The following is a 25,551-nucleotide window of genomic DNA, read 5'->3' as shown; positions in this document are numbered from 1 at the left end:
TTCAATGAGGTAAAAGATCAATTAGCAAAATTGAGTCCTAAATTGCAAACGGTAAAAGCGGGATGTAAAAAAAGAACCGGTACAAGCGGAGAGACTATTAAAATTGACGACACTGTAGTTCTTTAAACAAGAAGAGGAAACCCAAGAGAACAAAGCTCCAAACTTCATTGTCTAACCAAACACATGTTTCGTATAATAAAGATATCAAGTTCGACTTCCATAAGACCACTGAACCATCTCCAAACAAGCCTTCTGATTAGGATACGAGGAATACTGATGCACCTGAAATATAAATATTAGTCGGATACATGCTCGACATATATAATAAAGACGACATATCCGAGGTAATTAAATGTAAAATATAACAATGAATACTCTTTGTTGTTACATGTGTTGATAATTTTTATTTCGTAAGCTGCATATACTAATGAATTGAGAATTATGGAAAAAGATCCAACTATTTTGGATTGGTAGTGTGCGATCTATATATGAGGTAATTACATATGAAATAATAATATAATAGTCTTTCTTATTATTTATATTTGAAGTTAAGAATTGTTTTTATTAGAGAAGTGAATCATTTTCTTAAATAAATGTGTTATTTTTTTGTTGTTGCGATTACTAATTTTATAATTTTTTACTCTCATGATAAGCAGAGCTTGGTCTTATCTCATGACGGATGATGGTTGCGGTTGTCCTTTTCTGTGTCCGTCGAGAGATGAAGTTTAGTTATGTTATTCCATATATGCATGTAGTGACATTGCATGAATTTCTTTTAAGTTTTAATATTTTGGATCTTATGAAGTTGGTTTTAATATTTGAAATTACAATTTATGATGTTTTGTAATAAACATAAGCATATTCAAGACTATTTACAATTATATTTATGGTGTTTTATGTTTTTACTGCGATAATCAAGCTAGATATTATATTTGAATTTTGTACAAGTAAATTTGAAATCAATGTTTAATTATTGTATTGATACCATTTAGATATTGATACCATGTAATTTAATCCATATTCCATTATGGAATTATGGTATCGATACAAATATAGTATCAATACGCGTGGCAAGCCTAAAAAATTCAAGAAGCATCGTACTTATCAACATCATTATGGTATCGATACTATATAATTTAACTCATTTTCCAATATAGAATTCAGGTATCGATACCGTGTTAGTATCGATATTGTGGATCTATAACCAATTCTAGTGGGTTATGTCGGTACTGATACAGAAGGTGTACCAATACATTTTAAATTAGTGTATTAGTACTTGATCTTTACAATACCGGTACGCGCAAGCATTTCACCTATAAATACCTCCTTATCCGATTTTCCCCCAAAACATATCAAACCATAACCCTAACAACGCTTGTTCTTATAAAAAAAATCCACCTATTTTCAGTCAAAAATTAAAATTCTTCACCATTTTTGCAAGGCTTTGAAGGAATTTCATCTCCAAACAGCGAATCGTGCATACCTATCATATCTTTGTTGTTTTTTCAAGGTATTATTTCCTTTTTTTTATTTAATTTTCTCCACTATGTTATTTTTTTTAAAATAATTTTTGGTTCTTGAGTGAATATTTTATAGGTTTATATGGTTTAGGTTAAATATTTAGTTTTAATTTTATTGAATATAATATTTGGATTTAGGTTTTTTATTTCTAGACTTAAAATCTAAATTAGACTAAAAAATTGATGATTATTTGTACAATGTATATTGTTTTTGCAGGAATTTGATTTCAAAATGACACTAAAATCGAAACTTACAACTAAACATCGTCGTTCAGACAACCCGTCTTTGAGTCGGCTTGTAAACAAACCTCAACCTCAGCCTCAACCCATACCAGTTTTATCAAGTTCTTTTGACACATGTTTTAACGAACCTGGATATATAAACCATAGAGCAAATTTTAACTTTTTCAAGACTTTTATTATTAGAGATGAGCGTGTCATTGATTATGAATTTTTTGTATAATCCCAATTTTAAATTCCCCTACCTAGGACTTATGAGATGTTGGAAATTTATAAACTTACTTCGCAATATTACCCCACGTTAACCCAAATATTTTTTCCAACGCTTGTATTGTTGATGAGCCTAGTAACATTGTTATTGTCTTAGAGTCTTATCTTATGGGAAAAACCTTTATGCTAGACACCAAAATAATTGCCAGCCATCTAGGTCTAGAAAACATTCGTATTTGTGATGAGAATCAAAGTATTCATGGATCTCCACCCACCGGCTCTGTTACATGCCTAAACGCCCATGGACGCTTTCTCTATTTGCTTATCACTTAGTGGTTTCAACCATCCGATGTGTCGCAACCGTCTTTCGGTTGGGCCCCGGAATTAGGCTTCGACTTGAAAAATATGGATTGGAGTCGCCACCGATCATTTATTTAAAACAAATGGGTTGATCGGATACCCTATTTATTACCTGATCTGCGTCTTTCCAAAGATGTGTCGGGTTCGGGAGTCGGTTACGGTCAAGGAAGGATTAGCACCCTTGAACCGCCCTTTCGGTACTACGTAATTTCCAGTTGTCTTTGATTAAGAAAATTGCAAGTTAACTTAAAAGGTAAAATTTGATCTGAATTACTTACCCTTAATGAGTTTACGGAAATACCCTTAAAAAATAAGATGTTAAAAGAAAATAATAATAATAAAAGAAAGTAACAAAACTAAAGAGTAAACAAAGGAAATAAATGAAACCAATAATAATAAACATAAAATAATTGGATGAAAAAAATGAAATTGAATAAAATAAAATAAATGAAGATAAAATATATATACAAAAAGAATAAAAAAGGTAAAGTGTTTTTAAAAAAAGAAAAATAATAATAAGAGCAAAGAAACTAAAAATATAATGAACATAAATAGTATAAATAAAATAATAAATATATATATATATATATAAATATAAAAATTTATGTATAATATAATAAAATACTAAATAGTAATAATAATAAATAAATGAAAAATAAATACATATAATATTAACTAAAAAAATAGTAATCATAGAAATATAAATAAATAAAGTAAGAATATATATATATATAACGTTAGGAAAATATAGTAAAAAATATAGTAAATAAGTAAACATAGATAAAAAAATAATAATATAATATATATATATAATAATAAGAAAATAATATAATATAACGCAAAGAAAAATAAATAAATAATAAATAAATAAATAAAATATAATTAAATATATACATATATACATATAAATAATAAGGGTTAAATTAAAATAAAAAATGAATTAGGGGTCAAAATTAAAAGCCAATCGAAGAAAAAAACGATAAAACACGCGGATCCACACGACCCGTTTATAAAAATCCGAATAGGTTTTCAAAAATACAAGCCTCGGGGACTAGATCTTCAAAAGTAGATCTCGAAAACGCCCCCGTTCATCGGCCAAAAACACTTCTCTCAGTTTTCTTTCGAAATCAAAACACAGCAAGGGTAAGGAAAAATAACATGCGAAGGTATGAACTTTACCTTTCAAAATATAAATGCTTCGAAAAATGGCTACGAGTTGCTTGTAATTTTTTGCTTGGTATTTCGTATATCCTCCTTCGAATGTGTTACAATAGTGAGTTACAATGACTATTTATAATGCTTGTGGATCATATCTTTAGGAGTTTAAATAATAGTAGAACTCTATCCTATTTTTAGGAGTTTGAATCCTAGTAGGACGAAAATGTGTGTTGACAGCTGCCCCTCTTTGCCCATAGTCGTGTAACGAGGATAGGGCAAAGATTAAAAGACACACTTTTCATTCAGTGGAGTTGAAAATAGACTCTGGTGTTTCAATAACTCCCTGTCGAATTGAGTTACGGATGACTCCTCCATCGTGAAGTCGAGTTCATCTTGAAATGATATGAAATTGAAGTCGTAGTTCGAAATTTGAATCAGCACGTGGCTTCCCGTTGCCCTTCGGTCTTCTTCTCGGTTTAAAGACCTTGGATCGGAATCGAACTCAAAAATCTTCATTGACAGATAGCTTTTTCTTCACTTAAGCTATGCTGCTTAAAAATGGTTGCTTGTCACTCAGGCACGGCTAACCCAGGTCCTCTTCTCGACTTGAAAACCTCGACTGCAACCGGAAAGTTGTGCGATTGATGTGTCATCGAGCTGAATAGAATCGAACTCGACAATTTTGATGGCAGATAACCCTTCTAGCCTTGAGTTATGCTGTAAATGATGTGCCTTGGAGCTTAGCGTAGCCGAACTTGAAGGTCTTTGTTGACAGATAATCCTTCTTTGAGTTGGACATCCCTCGTCGTGAAGTTGAAATCCAATCTAAAGATGGATGATGCTTGTGTGCACGATTCCCTTTGTCGTGAAGTTGAAACCGCTGGTGACCCCTTCGTCGTGAAGTTGATCCTGGAATTGGATATCCTTCGTCGTGAAGTTGAAATCCAAGTAAGTAGCATTGTTCCGAGTCCAATATCCTCCGTCGTAAAGTTAAAATTGGATCTGGAATCAGGAAATTATTTGTTGATAACTAGCCATCCCTTTGTTGTGAAGTTGAACTTGTGTTGTCTCGAGTCCAATATCCTTTGTTGTGAAGTTAAAATTGGCTCCGAAATTGGGAAATTGTTTGTTGACAACCAGCGGTCCCTTCGTCGTGAAGTTGAACTTGCGTTGTCTCGAGTCCAATATCCTTCGCTGTGAAGTTGAAATTGGCTCTGAAATTGGGAAGTTGTTTGTTGACAACCAGCGGTCCCTTTGACGTGAAGTTGAACTTGCGTTGTCTGGAGTCCAATATCCTTCGTTGTGAAGTTGAAATTGGCTCTAAAATTGAGAAGTTGTTTGTTGACAACCAGCGGTCTCTTCGTCGTGAAGTTGAACTTGCGTTGTCTGGAGTCCAATATCCTTCGCTGTGAAGTTGAAATTGGCTCCGAAATTGGGAAATTGTTTGTTGACAACCAGTGGTCCCTTCGTCGTGAAGTTGAACTTGCGTTGTCTGGAGTCCAATATATTTCGCTGTGAAGTTAAAATTGGCTCTGAAATTGGGAAATTGTTTGTTGACAACCAGCGGTCCCTTCGTCGTGAAGTTGAACTTGCGTTGTCTGGAGTCCAATATCTTTCGCTGTGAAGTTGAAATTGGCTCTGAAATTGGGAAGTTGTTTGTTGACAACCAGCAGTCCCTTCGTCGTGAAGTTGAACTTGCGTTGTCTGGAGTCCAATATCCTTCGTTGTGAAGTTGAAATTGGCTCTGAAATTGAGAAGTTGTTTGTTGACAACCAACGATCCCTTCGTCGTGAAGTTGAACTTGCGTTGTCTGGAGTCCAATATCCTTCGCTGTGAAGTTGAAATTGGCTCTGAAATTGGGAAGTTGTTTATTGACAACCAGCGGTCCCTTCGTCGTGAAGTTGAACTTGCGTTGTCTTGAGTCCAATATCCTTCGATGTGAAGTTGAAATTGGCTCTGAAATTGGGAAATTGTTTATTGACAACCAACGGTCCCTTCATCGTGAAGTTGAACTTGCATTGTCTGGAGTCCAATATCCTTCGCTGTGAAGTTGAAATTGGCTCTGAAATTGGGAAGTTGTTTATTGACAACCAGCGGTCCCTTCGTCATGAAGTTGAACTTGCGTTGTCTTGAGTCTAATATCATTCGTTGTGAAGTTGAAATTAGCTCTGAAATTGGGAAATTGTTTATTGACAACCAGCGGTCCCTTCGTCGTGAAGTTGAACTTGCGTTGTCTGGAGTCCAATATCCTTCGTTGTGAAGTTGAAATTGGCTCTGAAATTGAGAAGTTGTTTGTTGACTACCAGTGGTCCCTTCATCGTGAAGTTGAACTTGCGTTGTCTGGAGTCCAATATCCTTTGCTGTGAAGTTGAAATTGGCTCTGAAATTGGGAAGTTGTTTGTTGACAACCAGTCGTCCCTTCGTTGTGAAGTTGAACTTGTGTTGTCTCGAGTGGCACGATATCCTCCGTCGTGGAGTTGAAATCACGGATGGCCACTTCGTTGTAAAGTTGAACCTTGACTTAAATATCCTTCGTTGTGAAGTTGAAATCCAAGTATTGTATGTTGCGGGTGGACACAATTCCCTTCGCCGTGAAGTTGAAACCGTGGAGACCCCTTTATTGTGAAGTTTGGCTTCGAGCTAGATATCCTTCGTCGTGAAGTTGAAATCCACTCTCGAGCAAATTGTGTTGTTTCGAGAGAAACTTTCAATCTGTCGAGTTGGTCGAAGTGTAGCTTCTTGCTGCTGAGTTAAGCAACTAGCATGAATCTTTAAAGGTGCTTTTGAATCGAGTATTCTTCGTCTTGAAGTTGAAACTTGACTCTAAAAGCTGCAAAAAATTATGTATGTGGAAAATGATAAATATGATGCTCTAAAATGTATGCATAAGATGCATGTAACATGAATTGGTTATATTTTTATCTCCTGAAAAAGGTCTGATAATTTGCATTAGGATGTTAAATCCCCAAATGATGCCCCAATATCCAAAAATACCCCAATATTTGATGTTGAATCTCCAAAGATGCCCCAAATGTTCCTCATTTCTTGCTTCCGCATTGATTCTGAGCATGAGTTTTGTGTCTAAGAGTCATATGTCATTTACCAAGATCCACTCTAGAGAGATTGTCTTGTTTGAAAAAAAATATTTTTCTTTTTCTTTTATTTTCAAAGTTCTGAAAATATCAATAAAGAGTTTCGAAAAATGTTTAATCAAAAGTTTTGAAAATATTGTCTCTTTCACGGTTTTACAATTGAGACGAATCATAAAACTAGAGTTCATTGGATATCAAATGTTTAATTACAATGTTAATCCTTCAATTAATTATAGCTATTTGACACGTGCCAAGATCAAAGCTATCTTTGGGAAATGGTTAAGTAAGGAAAGGATAAAAAGGTCTCGGGTTATTGTGTTTGGTCAAAGGTTTGACATTTGATGCTCAAAGGTTTGATGGGGTAGCTTGCATGCTCCTCTACTGGAAGTGTTCTCCGACTCCCAGCTTTCATAGTCACATTTGGATTGTGTGATGCCTTATCAAGGAATTTGTGTGATCGCCTCAGTTGCACAATTTTTATATTTGAGCTACCTTTTCAGGTTTTCAACTCGAATCCTCCTTTGGTTTCAAGACGTTATTCAGGATTTACGTCTTGAACCCCCCTTTGTTATTTTTCTCTACCATGCATTAATTACATTATTTTTTGCAAACAAAGATTAATCCTGATGGGCGGGATGAAATCTGAAGATATTCTCTTTTGTTTAGAAATCCATGTATGATTAGAAGGGACTTTTAAGGCACGTAATGTAGGCCAGGGTTCATGGTTATGAAAGAAAATGATAAATAGGCCCAAATAAGTGTTTCAGGGTGTTGAACCAAGGATCAATTCATTCTGATGCCTTCAATCTTGCTCAAAATGTTTCTCTCTCTTGATGCTCTATGATCTTCGAGTGAAGTGATTCGGGAATGATTGTGCTTGATCAATCTCATAGTTTGAAGCTTGATGTACCATTTGTCTTTAGGGAATCTTTGCATGTGCTTTTTTTGTCCCTTTTTCTTTTTGATTTTTGTTCTTTTTTTTTTCTTCTTTTTTGTTTATTTTCTTTTTTGTTTTTGCCCTTTTTGTTCTGATTGAATCTTTGCACTTGGCATTTGGTTCACCTTTTGGTATCTCATCTGAATCAATGTCTTTGCTCATGTGAGCATATTTCTTCCACCTTGCCCCCCAGTGTGGAGGGTGATCCTTGGTTAGGGTTGAATCAGAAGAAAAATACTATAGGCTCAAAAGGGGACACAAGGGATATTTTTTTTCTCCTGTTGTGAAGGGATAAAGAAAGAAAGTCGTTCATCATTTTATACATGTAAATCTTCACAGAAGAGGTATCCCCAGGGGGATAGATTTTCAAGATTAATTCTATTCACATGAAAAAAGTGTAATTAATGTATGATAGAATTATTTCGAATGAATTCTTCTTCTTTTTTCCCAGATGTCTCAATGTTCAGGCTCCCCGCGAGATGCCCCAAGTTGGTTCTTTAGAAGAATGCTCATGTTAAAATGAACAACTCAATGCCTTGGGTTTTAATGGTAAGAAAGGTTATTTTTGAGTCTAAAAAGGGCAGTGGTGTGATTTTATTGACTCAAAGAAAGGTATGAGTGTATCAAAAAGATAAAGGCAATGTTCAAGAATTTCAAAAGGAGGTAATGTCAAAATTTCGTCTTTTGGTAATGACCACGAGTTGTTTTGGGCAAAGAATCAATGAATTTTATTCTGAGGTTTGAGACAGGGTAAGAAAGGTCTAATCTTTCCATATGTCAAAAATCTATAATTCTTGAAGAATTAAAAGAATCATTAATTCATTTAATATTCGAAGAACTAAAGATTAAAATTTGTTCAATTGCTCCACCTTAGAAAGCAGCATAAATTCAATCATTTAAAAGATTAAGCAAACATGAAAGATCAAAGACGTGTTCAAACAAAACAATCCTCTAAGTGCAAATGGTATATGCCATGCCCCCATCTTCGGCAAGCGCCTTACAGTTTTCAGAGGAATGTTTGGGGTTTCTTATGTGGTAACAGCTAACAACTTCAACATCGTACCCTTAGGATATGGGGATTCTTTTCTTAGATCATCCTGGCAGGCTTTGTCCTACAATCAGCTAATCAGGCTCCCACTGTATTGTTTTCAGTTTTTTTTTCTTTTGATGTTACAATCTTGCTTCCATGTGATGTAATGTGGTTAAAACCACTTCATCGAATCCTCCATGAAGAAATTTCATGTTTATGAAAATGCTTAAAAATGAAATGTAGATGCACAACGCAAAATGAAAAAAATGCATGAAATGTTCGAGGCATTGATCCAGAAAAGTGCCCATTATTATAAATAATCCTTATTTCGACAAAAATGTTTTATCTTGTAAGAGACATAAAAACAATCAAAGGTACATTCGGACTAAATCCTCTAGACCCCGAATAACTTCCAGCAGGTTGACAAGTCTTCTGTTTTCATCTATCACTGGTTGTATGCCTTGTTGGACCACTCCAGCTTCCCTTGTCAGGCCGTGTAGATGGCGAGCTGCCTTCTGTACTTGATCCAGGAAATCTTGGATGACTGCGTCTCTAGCTTTCACCCTTTGTTGTGCTTGTTCCCAATGGAAACGCCACTGCAAACCCCCCGTCGAAGGGCACTATCTCAAGCTCACTCGCTTACTTTTTGAAGCTATTGTTTTACCATCTTTCTCATGTTGTTTCTCCAGATCAGCCATTTGGATTCTCAGGCGTTGGATTCTCAGGAGTTATCCTTGAATTTATCTTGGTACCCCTTTCTCAAGTCTTCAAGCTCAAAATAGACTCTTTTCTGCTCCCTTTCCAGTTTGTTTGCTCTATCTTTCTGAGAATCGGCATCTAGTTTACATTGATAACGTTCAGCTTCAAGTTCCTTAACTCTCTGTTTCAGCTCATTATTCATAGCTTCAAACTCTGCCTTGACTATCTCAAGTTCAGAAGGGACATGCCTGAGATGTTCCTCCATGGTCCGGGTGTCTTCACAGTCTAACATCGGGATGCTATCATTCTTTCTCAATCTTTGCCACTCCATATAATCCGGAGTAAGCATATCTCTGGCAGCCACGACATCCATCCGGGATACTTTCTTACATGACTCGGCTGCCTCTTTGATCCTCTTCTTATAACTGTCACCGTGATACACAAACTCTGATGTAGATAATTCGTATATTGCTGGGATAAAATGACGTGCCCCATACTGTCTAAGTGCCAACAACGAAGCATACCAACTACACCCCAAAGTCCAAGTAAGATCATAGTTTCAGAATCCCAAAATCGAAAAAAACAGCACTGAGGAACAACCAGGGGGCTCTCCAAGTAATATCCCGGTCCTAAAGATGAGTGAAGACCTTTATCCATTCTTCCTTCGAAGCGTCTTCATGTTATTTCATAGTCATGAACTCTCCCAATGGTGAATAGGTAGTGCTGAATCGGTGGTAGGTAACCCCGTTAGTCTTCTAGAATTGGTTGTGAATCCAAACTTGAAGGAGCTGAACACATCCAATGAACATTCCTCCACCAGTTCTTCTGCAATGATTAAGAGACTGAAAGGTCTCGGCTAAGATGGTCGGCGCTGGGTTGACTCGCCTTGGAAGTTGTTCAAATAGTTCTACTACGGCTGCGTCGATGCACCCCAAGGTCTTCGGAAAGATAATCAAACCGTACAGACCCAGTGCAAAAAGATCTATAGTCTTCCATTTATCAGGGTGGTTCTTCATTAGTTGCTTTATATGGATCCACTCGATTCATTCCCCGCTACCTTTGTGTCGGAGTCGATCAGTCACCCACTTTTCATCAACCCCTGCAATCTTGGCTAGTCCGTTCTTAAAAGGCTGACCCTTGATATGTTTGATATATGTCTTCTCTAGTCTGATGCTTTCGCAGTGCAGTAGTGTGGTATACTCTTCGATAGTGGGCACCATGTTCTCCCGGTTAAAGGTGAAGCAACTATATCCCGGGTTCCAGAATTGAATCAGTGCTCGGAGCAGGGGCTCATCAGTCTTGACATGAAGTAAGAGGGCAATATCACCATATCGTTGGCTGAACTTCTGCTTTCTGTCATTCTTCCAACTGTCCCAAATGTTTCGCAACTCTTGGACATCATTCTGTTTCAGGCTGACAAAGGCATAGTGTTGAACTATGTTTCGATATAACAATTTAAGGCAAAATGGTTTTTGGACTTGAATTGAATTTACAAAATGGTTTTTGGACTTGAATTGAATTTACAAAATGTTTTTGGACTTAATTGAATTTATTCAAAATTTACAAAAATAATTCAAAGTTCTTTTAATTTAAAATTGAGCACAAAAATGTTAGTAAAAGGGGAACCGATTCCAGTTTGTAAAAGGGGAACCGATTCCCCCCAAGGGGGTACCGATTCCCTCACTGTTCATCAGCCCAACGGTCATAATATTTGAATATTATGAAGGGGTATCGATTCCCTATGAAGGGGTACCGATTCCCCCCATTCTGGGCAGCCTTTTTGAGTAGAAAAATCATTCCCAAACGGCTCCAAAACATCCCCAACGACTAGATACGACTTCAAACTCATTCCAAGCTATAAATACAAGCTAAGGACACTTGAAGAAGTAAGAGAACAACTATCCAAGCAATCAAACACAAGAGAAGAGTTTTTCATTCTTATTTCATCTTTCTCTTATAAATATTTTGTTCTTTTGAGCTTAATTCTTGTAAACACCTACCTTATAGAGGTTTTATTGTTTACATCTTTTATCCTTTTGTAAAGGGGAAAGGTTCTAGCTTAGCCCGTGTAAAAGCTAGGGAAAGGTTCTAGTTTAGCCCGGAAAAACTAGGGAGTTGTAAGGTTATCTCTTTGTCCTCAAAAGAAAGAACAAATTAGTGAATTTGTTGGAAAATCCTTGGTGAGGAGCTAAGGTAGTGGACGTAGACTTTGATTGAGAAAGTCGAACCACTATAAATCGCTGTGCAATTCTCTATCTTTCAATCTTCTTAGTCCCTAAACACAAAACCATTCCGACCCCTCTTTACAAATCGTTTCGGTTGTCGTTTCGAGCTTCTGAAAATCCTAACACATAGCTAACCAGCTCTGACACGTAGTTCCCCTGAAGACTGTCTCCCCTTATCTTTCTGAGTCATCTCAGACCATAGTCATTCCTCGGCGTTCTTAATCTCTTGTATTACAACATCTTTGTCCATTAATTCAAATTATTTTGTGTATAACAAACGCTTTTTAAGGATCAATAGCCTCTTGTTATGATGCAAATGCTAAAAAAACAAACACAAAGGCAGAAATGTTAGTAAAATAAATAAATAAATAAATGACGAAAGGAAAAAAAAGACATGGTTAAGGTAAAAATATCCTAGGTTTCGGAAATGTGGTTTCGGGGTAGGCTCTAATTCTCCATGGTCTCCCAGTTTAGGTTCTAAAAACGGTACCCGAGTTCTCCTTGCCGGTGCCCCTTTGGGCTTGCCAGACCCTTAGTCCTAAACCCATCACAGCCTTGTGTGGACTAAGTTAAACTCGAGGGAACACATTCCCTTATGCCTGCACGGTGAATAAATTCACACGAAGACATAAGGTATATGAATCCCGAAGGCTACTTGCTAGGCCCGCACGGTGAATAAATTCACACGAAGGCGTCGCTTTCACCCCCACTTAAAGAAGGGTTTGGAGCTCGGGTTTAGAGCCTTAGATGAAAAATCTTTAAGGGCTGAAATCATTAAAAAAAGGTCAGTACAACTATTTACTCGAAAATATAATCAAAAGTAAGTAATAAAGATCGAAATGTTACCTTAAAATTTAAACTTACTCTTTTCATTAAAAAGACAACTGGAAATTACCTTATCTTGACTCACTTACCTGTCTCCCCAGTGGAGTCGCCAAGCTGTCGCAACCCGTCTTTCGGTTGGGGCCCGGAATTGGGCTTCGACTTGAAAAATATAGATTGGAGTCGCCACCGATCATTTATTTAAAACAAATGGGTTGATCAGATACCCTATTTCTTATCTGATCTGCATCTTTCCAAAGATGTGTCGGGTTCGGGAGTCGGTTACGGTCAAGGAAGGATTAGCACCCTTGAACCGCCCTTTCGGTACTACGTAATTTCCAGTTGTCTTTGATTAAGAAAATTGCAAGTTAAATTAAAAGGTAAAATTTGATCCGAATTACTTACCCTTAATGAGTTTACGGAAATACCCTTAAAAATAAGATGTTAAAAGAAAATAATAATAATAAAAGAAAGTAACAAAACTAAAGAGTAAACCAAGGAAATAAATGAAACCAATAATAATAAACATAAAATAATTGGATGAAAAAAATGAAATTGAATAAAATAAAATAAATGAAGATAAAATATATACAAAAAGAATAAAAAAGGTAAAGTGTTTTTTTAAAAAAAGAAAAAAAATAAGAGCAAAGAACTAAAAAATAATGAAAATAAATAGTATAAATAAAATAATAAAAAATAAATAAAATATAAAAATGTATGTATAATAATAAAATACTAAATAGTAATAATAATAAATAAATGAAAAATAATATACATATATATTAACTAAAAAATAGTAATCATAGAAATATAAAATAAAATAAAGTAAGATATATATATATATAACGTTAGGAAAATATAGTAAAAACATAGTAAATAAGTAAACATAGATAAAATAATAATATAATAACGCAATAGAAAAATGAAAAAAAATATAATAAATAAATAAAAATATAATTAAATATATATATATACATATAAATAACAGGGTTAAATTAAAAAAAAATGAATTAGGGGTCAAAATTAAAAGCCAATCGAAGAAACAACGACAAAACCCGGATCCACAGACCCGTTTATAAAAATCCGAATAGTTTTTCAAAAACACAAGCCTTGGGGACTAGATCTACAAAAGTAGATCTCGAAAACGCCCCCGTTCATCGGCCAAAACACTTCTCTCATTTTCTTTCGAAATCAAAACACAGCAAGGGTAAGGAAAAATAACATGCGAATGTATGAACTTTACCTTTCAAAATATAAATGCTTCGAAAAATGGCTACGAGTTGCTTGTAATTTTTTGCTTGGTATTTCGTATATCCTCCTCCGAATGTGTTACAATAGTGAGTTACAATGACTATTTATAATGCTTGTGGATCCTATCTTTAGGAGTTTAAATATATAACTCTATCCTATTTTTAGGAGTTTGAATCATATCAAAATTATATCCTATTTTTAGGAGTTTGAATCCTAGTAGGACGAAAAGGGTGTTGACAAGGTGATAAGTATTATACCATTAGGACAATCGATGCATGGTGGATTCAGTGCTTCCGCACTAAGCCTCATCAATCTGCTTAGATAATTTTTTACGACCTAGTTTATATTGTCACCAGCTGTCTCACCTCTATGATCATCTTCTTTTACTATAGTTGCATCTTAAGTCATATCTTCATTAAGGAGAACATAGATTGCTCAATAGATATTCCTTTCCCTCTAGGAAATAAGATTGATGAATGATCTTTTCGAAGGGCTCATTTCCAGATCGTCAACAATGAGTGGGTTCCTCTCAGAAATACACAGACAACTCCAACACCTGCAGCACCTCGAGCGACTCGTCCGCCAAATACTCCAACACCTCAGGAGAAGTCTCTTTGGCATCATTTTCAGAGATGATCACTCAGATGGAGGGTCGCATTATACATCATTTCGATATAGTTGAAGAGCGTCATGACATCTTGGAGTATTCGATTCAGCTCATTCAATATGATGACGAGGAAGATGTTGATGATGAAGATGATGCACCATAGGCTTAAATTTATTTTATGGCTTGTTTTGGACTGCTTTGGATTATTTTAATTTTGTTATGACTATGCCACTTTGGAACTTTGGATTATTTTTAGTTTTATTTTGGTTTGGCTATGCCACTTTGGATTATTTTGGATTCGATCTATTGGAATATTTATTGTTTATATTTTTGGTCCTTGAAATACTATTTTGAAAACTTTTCAACTTTATATACATTCGGCTTGAATTTGATTGAAATTAGATTTCTTATTAATAAAATTTATTTTAATTAGATACAAATTTTCTTGTGTTATTCGACTAAAAATGACCAAAAAAGAAAGAAGAACAACACAAGATCGATGTTTATATACTAGTCATCATTCATCATTTTTATTTTTTTATTATTTCATAAATGATGACAAATTAACCAAAGTTCAATTAGGATAGCATAAACATCAAGTCGCGTATACATTTAGGGTATCGATACGCAGATGATATCGATATGGATGTACCAACTTGAAAATCCAAGAATCATTGATGTAATTCAATAGTTTAACCAATATAGAAGTATAGTAACAATTAATTCATTAAAGGTATCGATATATTGGATGTAACTCATAATATAGTGTTATATGTCAGTATCGATACTTCTAGTGTACCGGTACAGTTTAGCTTCTAGGTATCGATACATCGAATGTAACCCGTAATACAGTGTTATATGCCAGTATCGATACTTTTTGTGTACCGATACATCTTAGCTTCTAGGTATCGATACATTAAAGGTATCGATACATTGGAAGTAACCAGTAATCCAGTGTTATATGCCAATATCGATACTGGTTGTGTACCAGTACAACTTAGCTTCTATCGGTTATTATGAGTTTTTTTAGTTTAGTTGTTAATTTTTAATCAAGTTAACAGAATCAACACATATTCTTATGAAGAATTTAATGCTCCACTTTTGGAATCAACAAAAAAAATCATAAGACGTATACTCATACTAAAATGTGTAGTGCTTTGAAAAATCTAATACACCACTATTATTCTTCATTATTCAGTATTGAATAAACTATATTGACAATTGAAAATTCATAACTTGTTAATCATGTACATACAATTTACGCAAATAAAAAAGATCAACTTCATTGTGTTTGTTTGCGACAAGTTTTGCCAAAATTCTCAGTCGTTCAACTCCTATCTGTTGCATTTACACAATAATTTATATTGTTATTCAATATCACACAATATTTAAACAAAACTACATGATATACTTTACCATGAAAATAATCTTTGACCAATCGTCTTTGCAATTGACTTTTATATACTTCAATATGTACATGCCACAATCATCTTTGAATCCAAAATGAAATAAAAATAATTTATTACAAAGAAATGCATAGTCCAAAAAATAGTAACTTTAATTTTAAATTTAAATGACGTACGAATTTGGCTGCTTCGGTAATCCAAGAAAATGGATTGGACATTTTGAAACATTTTCAAATAATCTACCCAAATGAGCATGACTCTCATATATACACGGAGCTTCACGCAACTGTTACAATAAGTTAAAATTTATAAATTTATACTTGAAAACTACAAGAATTCTAATAGTTTGCTTAAAATCTTACAATACTTTCTGCAATATTTTACGGACTTCATTGACGCCAAGAGAGTCCAAAACAAAAGTATGTCCCTCCACAACATCAACAACTTATAAAAACCAATGACGGTCGACTTCATCATATAAAGACACATATACATGCAAAACCATGTGAGGTAAAAAGCACAATCAACCACATACAAACAAATAACAATTTTAAATATAAATATACATGTTCAACATGACTACTATCAATAGGCATAAAGTCCTCTATTCAGTGGGTATGAAATTTAAAAAGGGTAATTTCTTCTTGTCTTCTGAGTATGTGTGGCATATTCGATAATGATACTCTGAGACAACATTAAATATAAATGTCAAGAAAATAACTTTAAATTATTCGATCTCTATCCCATAAATTAATTTTTACCTGAAAGGACAGAGATATATATAACTTCTTTCACGTTGGCGTTTCTCTCAAGTGCAAATCGTACACATACATATCGATAAACTATTAAATATTTGAAAAAATACAAACAATTGAATTAAAAACAGACAAAATAATGAATATTGATCATGTATAATAACAATAAAAAGTTTAAATTGTAATTCCCAATCAGATAACCTTTTTTATGGAAAAACAGTACAAGCATTGCCGACGTCCAAATGATTACTCTTGGCCATGTAAATAGTTCTAGATGTATGCTTCCAAGTAGTAACATTCGTACAAATTTTGCGTTCTTCAGGCGTTAAAACTCTAAATATTGCATGTACGCATCACTTATTGTCGCCCTTTTTTTGGAACGTTCTGCTGACAAATCACTTGGCTTATATTTATACTGCATGCAAGACATAACTCTTACAAACATATTTACAACATTAAACTTAAACTTTAACAAGAAATGTATCCAAAAAATGATTTATACATACATTGGTATTCACTTTAGATGTTCTAGCTCTTTTTTTCGATGCCACATCTTTCAACTTCGGATCATCAGTAAAATCTAACCGTGCGGTCGAACACCTCCGAATTTTTCTCTATTGAGACTCATTCATCTTTGACAAAGCTATAGGAGCATTATACATTTTAGGACCAACTTTTTAACCATTGGAGTTTCCTTCAACGTAACTAATTGACTAGGAAATTGATTAAGACTAAATTGAAAGTTAAAAGCCTCCACTAGAATTTTTGGAAAATCTTCACTATCAGTCTTGATGTTGTCTTCAGAGTTAACATCAAGTTTCCTTTTGTCACTACGATCTAATGAGGGAGAAGGATAATCACAATCACAATTAATAAAAGGATACAAACTCAATTTTTTAAAACCACTCTTGGTTTGATCCTTCAATGGTATGACACTTAATCCTTCTTCCATGTCCGATTTATTTTTAAAACTCTCATCTTTCAATGGAATACTATGCAAATTTATCACTTCTGATATATTATTTAAAGAATCCTCCTTTAATGATTGACTACATATACATTTTCCTTTTACTGAATCACCATCCTGTATTGAACTTTTAACACTACTCTGTGTTAATATGCTCACTAATTTCCCAAATTGGCCATTTAATATTTCAACTTGTCCTTTTAAAATTTCAAACTAGCCATGCATTATAGCAAATTATTTTTCAATTTTTTGCACCGAATGAATGAGTGTCTCGAACTTGTGATCACTCAGACAAAAAGTTCTAATATTTTCCTCATAAACAACTTTAGTTTTTTTCCTATATATATAAAACACATAAAAATAAAACAATAATATTAAAAAAATACACCAACAAAACAAACACATCATTAATATTCAAATTCAGTTACTTATATTGAATGTACCTCGTTCTTGGTCTTCTTTGAATAGTGTGAATATGTGTATCGTGCTGATACACAGCCTGAGTATATCGGTACACAACATTTAATTTAAAAAACAGCTCGCAATTAAGGTACCATTACACACAAGGTATCGATACTTTGTCACACGAGTACTGGTACATATTGTCGGTGTACCAGTATGCCCTACACGAATTGCAAATTGGGAATCGGGAATTGGATTGAAATAAACCAGATTCAACAAGAAAATTAAGGATCAATTGTTTAAATTGGGTTCTAGAAAGAGAAATTTGGAAATCTATTAAGGAATTCGAGTTATACAATTAGAGGAATTTTAAAGTTAGGGTTAAGGTTAAGGTTAAGGTTTAGAAAATATGGGATAGGGGAAAAACAATTAGAGGGGAAGTCTCACGCCAGCAACCACGACCACTATCAGTAAAAGTGCCAACAGCCGGTCAGCCACCACCCTCCGGTGACGGCTTGGACGAAAAATAAAATTTGAATTAAAATAAAAGTAATCTAGCTTACCTTAACATGTTGTTTACGCAAACAACGGTGACGGCAACGATTCAATCGAAGGAGGAAGACGAAACTGATGACGACAACGTTGTTGTGGGCAGCGACGATGAGAGAATAAAAACTTATTTTTAAAAAATAGGATTTTCTAAATTGAGGTTATTATTTGAACTAGTTAAAAAATAAATATTTGAAAAATTTTAAATTTAAATTATGATTTATTAAAAATTACGATTATATTTTTAAGTAAATATAAGTATACATTGAGTACCTTATAAATTTTTCTAATTTATTATCACACACCATTAACTATTTATATAAATATTAAGTGATGGTGTTCTATTGAGGTCAATTCATAATGGAGGTCTTCCACGGAAGCTGCTCTCAACCTGGAGTTGGGGGCAGCCTACTACCCTAGCTCCCCTTTATCCCATTACATATGTGAATAGAGTCAGCTAATTATTAAGTGAAGGTGTACAAGGGTATGTAATACTATTTATAGAAATAAATTATTATCCAAATAACTTGGATGTGTAAACATTAATTCAATAAGTGATTAGATATCGACGGAGAGATGATGAATGAATTTTTTTGAAAGTCTCATATAATTTAAATATTGTTTTATAATTTTTATTGATGATTTAATTTCACACTTTTAAAATTTTAAAATTTTACATATCCTATTTTTATAGTATAACTTTCAAGAAATTCATGCTCCTTACAAAATTCTAAATCTATCCATTATTTAAAATTAATACAGTTTGATCGATTAATTTAATTTTAACCTAACAATAATACCTTAAAGAGAATTATGTCTTGATGTTACTTCTTTAAATTATTTCAAAGGTAGAGGTGAATAGTAAATGATGGACAAGAAAGAAGGGTCAAGCTTGTCCATATTTTTGGGATGTTAATGGATTATATGAAAACAAATAATAAAAGAAATGAATTTTAAATATAAAAGGTGGAAAACTAAGTTCGTATTTCTTCTTTGGTGGGGTAAGATTACATTACATTAGCTTAGACTTTGGGGTTGCTTGTAGCATATAAATTAATAAATGTCACAACCCATATCCACATATCAATATATAGTAATGGATGATGTAATATTTGATCTTTAAAACTTAGAATTTTAATTTATTTTAATACTTGAAGTTTTAATTTTTTTATACCATAATAATATTAGATTATGTGATTATATTTTAAATTTTTTTAAATAATTATATTAAATAGTTTTGAAATATCGTGTTATAAAAAATAAAATTTTAATTTAGAAATAAATTTGAGAAAAATTAACATATTCTAAGATTAATGAAAAAAACAAATAAACTGTCAAGTTGAGATTACTTCATTGGTATTAAAATGTCCACATTTACAAATCTGCAAACCATAGAAATAACTATCAAGACAACAAATCATAACATCTGCCCTTTCCTAAAAAATTGCAGGGACAAATCAAATACAACTAGGAAGAAAAACAACACATTTAATACCCTCTGGCACAACTTAGTTGTGTTGTCTTGTAACTTATAATATTAATATCATCCACCAAATTAAGCAGCGGATGGGGCTTTAATATGATGAACAATTCCGGCCTCCGGCAATGCTGCGAAAAACTGTTGCAGTTGCAGGCCAGCTTGGTCATCCTCATCAGCTTCTGCTTCGCCATTGGGCACAGCATATTTGTAGTCAAGCGACTCATCATTGTAAATATCCCACCATTTTGCCACCAGCATCTTAATGTCTTCCCTGTTCATGTTCTCTTCCTTGCCTGTATACCGCCAGGGTTTGGATCCAGCAGCACAGTAGTGAACAACCTTGGCCTTTTCAAGCTCTATGTTCTCAGGGTGGCGCCATAGCATGGCCATCACCAGGTTGTAGATTGGAGGAATGGGCCTGTAAACGTCCCTAAAGTACATGTTCAGATAATCCTGCTCCGCAAATGGGGTAGGAGGAGTAACTTTGAGGGTGTTCAACAGGTCCTCATACACGGAAAGGCTGGGTTCATACACAAACATGCCGGCGTTGAAGTAAAGAGGAGGCTTAGGACCCAGCTGAGAAGGCCATTGGACCTTGTTAGGACACTGTTGGCAGTAGCCAATCTTGTACTGTGGGGTGTGGCTCCATGTTTTCTCACAGAAGCAATCCATCACTGCATAAAAGTAACCATCTTCCATGTCGAACAAGTGGTCTATGTTTTCGAACACTTGGATGTCCCCGTCCAAGTATATCATCTTGGAATACTCCACAAACTGTACATAAAAGAAAGAAAATGATTCATTTTGGAGACTGAAATTCCTAAACAGAATATTCAAAGATATTAGTAATAAAATATACCTCCCAGATACGAAGCTTGGAATAGTTGATGACATAGTAGGCCATGGCAAACTGGGTCTGGTTCTGGGTGGGTACACAGGCTCGATCTCCTCGAGTATGCAACCTTGTTCCACAAGTATCTTCCTGTGATCCTCCGGCACGTCGGGCAAAAGAGCCACCACGAGCGGATACTTGCTCCTGACCTTCCTGAGTCCCTTGGCTAACCCCACCACGCCCTTGACATAGTCACCGTTCCCCGCCAAGAACGTCACGTAAGACCTTTTGGGAGGGATTGGAGCTTTGGCGGTGAGATTGGCAGCTTTGGTACCGGTGATGTTAGGGGCCATGTTCGAGTAAAAGGGTAAGGTACGAGAGTTTTTAGTTTAGTGTTTTGTTTAAGGAAAATTGATGTCTGCTTTGGTATTTCGTGTTATGCAATAGAAAGCTCGTAGTGTTGTGTTGGGTGCAGCGGTCGTGTTTATATAGGAATACAGAAAACGCGTTGGCCCAATCACTTTTATGACCAAAATACAATCAGAGCAGCACCAACCTGGCGCACTGTTGAAGACTGGGTCCACTGTGATACATCCCTTCACGCCACATGGCTTCCTCATAGACGTCGATAATTAATTCTTTTTTGAAATCATCGGCAAAAGTCATCGTGGGGTCCACTGTATCTTTTGCGTGTCGACGCTGTGGTACTACCGCCTGCCATATGTCACCACCATATTCAGAAGCCGGTGATCGACACTTGAGTTCTCTGATCGAATTAACGGTCCAATTAGAACATTCCATTTCTTTTTATTTTCAAACTTTCTAGTTAAGTTAGTTAGGACAACCCACAGCTGCATTAATTAAGATGATGAAATATCCCAATATACCATATATGTTTTGGGATAACGTTCTTTCATTTAATGGACTAACCGACCAAATTTTTACGATAACTTTTTAAAGACGGTAACTTTACTCACATCCTATGTTCTGCATTTAATATTCACCCAAAAATTAAGATTTTTAGTAACTATTTAATTTTTACATTAGAGAATCCATTATACAACGTCTGTTATTATAATAAAATATTTTTGTTATTATTAAAATGAGTATTTGTTACTTATTTTTATTCGGTTATTCTTTATATAATAGTTATGATTATTTTAAAATTAATCACAAGTAAATTGTCACTAATAGTATTTTATTGTGATCAAAGCAAATTATCACTATCAATTAATCACTAATAGAATGCTCGAATTGATGTCAACTTTTTTCTCGGAAAAAATGTAATAGTGACAATATATTAAGTAGTCGCTATTATTATTTATGGTTGTGACGAAAATATTTTGTCACTAGCCTCAGTTGGTAATTTGTGACGATAATTGTTTTTGTCCTAATCTTAATTAGTGATTTGTGACAATAATATATTTGTCACTATTGAAATAAATAAGTATGTCATACTTGTATTTGGTCACTAATAAAATGCTTGAATTAACATCAATTTTTTTTTAAACATGAATCAATGTAATTGTTATAACATATTAAGTAATCATTGTTATTATTTATAATTGTGAAAATAATATTTTTTTTCAATAGTAAGTTTACCATTTTATAATGGTACACTTGTGACAGTCTTAAGTTACGTTACAAGTATCACTACAAGAGTAAAGGTTTTTTTAGTAAATTGATAGTGACTAATAGTAATTTTGTCACAAATATTAATTTTTTGGTGATAAAATTTTGTATGACACTATTAATAAAAATGATTGTGATGTATTTTTATTTTTTGATTGTTATTGTAATAACTATGATAATTAAAGTTTTCTCACAATTAAATTCTCTATAACACCCCAAATCTCGGGTTATGAGCTTTGGACTAACCCGAGAGGGCCTTGGATAAACCCAATAGCTTGTAGAAACTTTGACCTAAATTTGAGTGGAATTGGCTTGGTTTGGACCCAATAGTTGGCAAAAAGGGGTGTTGTTGAATTATGACCAAAGTTAGGAGGTCCAAGGGGGTGATTATACCATTTTTTTCAAAGTAATAGCTGAAAACCCATAAAGGAAGGGTGATCTCGTCTGGCCATTGTTCATACTTTTTTCCCCATAACTTTGTCTTCTTATTCTCTCAAACTCCCCTCATTTTCCTTTGTAACTGGGTCAAAGGTGGGAACTTTATCTCCAGCAATACTAGTTTTACATTTTAAAAGTAAAAATATTAACCTCCATCTCTAAAGCTTCAATTCAAGCCTTCAATCTTCTTATTTTATCATGGTTGTCACAAATGAGTTTTGTAGAGGTTTAAGAGACCTAGGTGTTTTGATCCATTTTTCTGATAGTTTAAGCCTTAGGAAGTGTTCTTAAACTCTTCTTAACCTCTAAATTCAGTTAGTAACACTTGTGTTCATTTCTAGAATAATTATCATCGATATAATATTGACAGAATTATTAGCTATGAGTTTAAAATTTTGTCACTATATATTTTAGTGTTTAAATTTAACGCTTTTAGTGGTCTACGTGTTAAGTTTTAAGTTTAATAGTTGTATTTATAGGGTATATATACATCGTCAATTAGTTAAAAATGTTTTAAACAAATACAATTTTATAATCACCTCGGAGTAGTAAAAAATATTTGATGATTTTTGAATTTATCAAGTGATTTTAGTAATATAATGAAGTACTATTTTCTCTAGAGATTTCGAATTTAAATATCTACGTTTGTAAAATGTATACTCATTCATATCAATTAGTTAAAAAATTAAACAAATGTTACATGGTAATCACTAATAAAAAACATTTGAACTATAATAAAAAGGAATTGAGCATTCTGATAGTTAATTAATGTACTAATAGTTCATAAAAAAAAAGGAACAGATTGATCAGAGCACCAGACATTTAAGTCCTTGAGGTCGATGCTCCAGGATGAGATAATAGGCAAGCATTCTAGCATCTTCTTGTCTCATTCGTTGTACATCAAACAGGTTTGGACAGTCCCATTGAGGAGGGCAAGTGTTGATCACAATGTTGTCAAGGTTTAAAGCAGTATAAAACAAGTAAACAAGGAGTGCAATATCTGCTTTAGCCCCAACAAAGCCATCTATCTCCACCACCTTCAAGTTCAGCATCTTTGATCGTTTTCCGTCGTCGTTTATCATCGTCGTCACTTCATCGATCAACCGCCCGATGGCTTCGCTTCCTTTCTTCAGTCTAATTGCATAACCTTGTTCCAGCTGATAACATATGATGTTCACTTAGATCATGCAATGCATGCATATATAATCATACCAGCTAGAGTTAAGACATTTACTTCAACTCTGAATTTATGCAGCAAAGGCGAAGAATCAACCAGGGACATCAAATTTATAAGCCCTCCTTTTGATAGAAGCAATAAATCCCGAACTTTACAAGTCAAATATCGAAGGTTCGGTAATGTCGGACACCCCCGGATCTTCAAATCGAATTAACAAACGTCCAACGTTACTTAAACCATAAAATCAAATCGAAACAGGACACACACATATCAGTCAGCTAAATAGAGTAACTTACACTTATGTCGGCCTTGAACTGCAACGACAGATTCACCAGTTGAGAAACACAGACCGATAGGCAGCTGGAAAGGCTTGACAAAAGTTGAAGTCACCTTTAATGGAGTCCCATGGTGCCCCGTAAGGTATACCATAAGATACATCACGAAGCTTGGGAACATATTTCAGTCCTATACGCAATGCTATAGATTCATCTCCACTATATTCAAAAGAAACCAGATTTGGTGCATGAACTTCAATGCTCTTGATCGCATTGCAGAAAGATATAAGCAGGTGTTTCAGCCTCAGCGATGAACCGCAAACATTCAGATTCGTTAGCCGTTCCGATGGTGAGTGTGAGACGTGCAACGTTTCGAGTAAGGGACAACCGGAAAGGAAAGTCTCCAGAACCGTACCGCTCACTTCGACATGTTTGAAACAGAGACTAGTAAGGAATTTAATGTCGGGTGAACCGCAAAATCGATCTGCAAACACGTAATGTCCACCGTCGTTCCAGTGAATCAATCTGCATGGTGTGAAATCAAGTTCAAGCCTTTTAACCCTCTTCATTAATGCAATCCCGATCCATCGGTCGATGTTATGACTATGTCGTTGAGTTAAATCAAAAGAAACTCTCAACTCATCTATAGTTGGAGCTTCATGTGAGTTCAGAACGTGAGTAACCCATTCTACATAGCAACCCCTCTCTTTCCGCAGCTCTTTGAGATTCGGCCGAAACGTCTGTGAAGCTTCAAACTTTAGACTACAGGTGATGAACTTCCATAAACCTCGCCATACTCGTGAAACGACGCTGTTTCTCGCCGCTTCCTTTAGGGATAGAGAACATAAAATACGCACAAGCAGTTCTTCAGGCAATTCACTTATCCGATCCATCGAATTCTCATCACGTTCCTGGAAAAAGGAAACTGATTCTTCAAAATACAAGCCATGAAGACACTTTCGAGTAAGAGAAATAACATGAAACATGACTTCTATATAACTAAACAATGAATACAGTTAAGAGAATTCATGTTTATTGAACTTTCTGCAACGACATTAAGGAAGGAAAAATAAAGAAACAAACTTTATGATGTTTAACAGTTGACTGACAAATCAATCGAATCATGCGATAAAGCACGAAAAAAGTTTTATGTTTTTTAAACACCATGTCACCTTCTTCGGTATGTGTTCAATGTTTGACAGCTCCATGTTAATCTAGAGAGAAAAGCTTAAGCCTTGACAGAAGATGTTGACTTATTAGGGTTTATGATTTGATATTTCTAGAGATGTAGAGAAGCTAAATTCTGACAGAAGTTATTTACTTATTAGGGTTTAGAATTTAGGGAGTATTTATTAAGGAAAAGTTGATTGAGATTAAACTTGGTATTCGATATTAATTAGGATTAAAATAATGTTATCTTTTTTAATATTATTATAATCATAAAAGTTTAAAAGTCTTGAGAGAATTATTGATTTATATTCTGGATA

General features: G+C 34.4%; 2 protein-coding genes across 2 annotated transcripts in view; both read right to left on the bottom strand.

Annotated features, from left to right (window-relative positions):
• Positions 1–20,910, bottom strand: part of LOC120158903 (galactinol synthase 2-like) — a 35,013-nt gene extending 14,103 nt beyond the window's left edge. The window contains 3 exon segments of the mRNA XM_039169634.1: positions 19,786–20,484; positions 20,570–20,634; positions 20,637–20,910. Coding sequence (XP_039025565.1) covers positions 19,786–20,484; positions 20,570–20,634; positions 20,637–20,895 — 1,023 coding nt within the window. The 5' untranslated portion in view covers positions 20,896–20,910.
• A 2,508-nt stretch (positions 20,911–23,418) lies between these two features.
• On the bottom strand, positions 23,419–25,050 carry LOC120158912 (F-box/LRR-repeat protein At3g58900-like). Its single transcript, XM_039169643.1, has 2 exons — positions 24,136–25,050; positions 23,419–23,769 (listed from the first exon to the last, which is right to left on the bottom strand). The coding sequence occupies exons 1-2, from the start codon at positions 25,048–25,050 to the stop codon at positions 23,419–23,421; spliced, it is 1,266 nt and encodes a 421-aa protein (XP_039025574.1).
• Positions 25,051–25,551: the final 501 nt, after the last annotated feature.

This window comes from Hibiscus syriacus, unplaced genomic scaffold (genome assembly GCF_006381635.1).
Source record: "Hibiscus syriacus cultivar Baekdansim isolate YM2019G1 unplaced genomic scaffold, ASM638163v2 tig00111332_pilon, whole genome shotgun sequence".
NCBI lineage: Eukaryota > Viridiplantae > Streptophyta > Magnoliopsida > Malvales > Malvaceae > Hibiscus > Hibiscus syriacus.
This window is presented reverse-complemented; position numbering and strand designations above follow the sequence as displayed.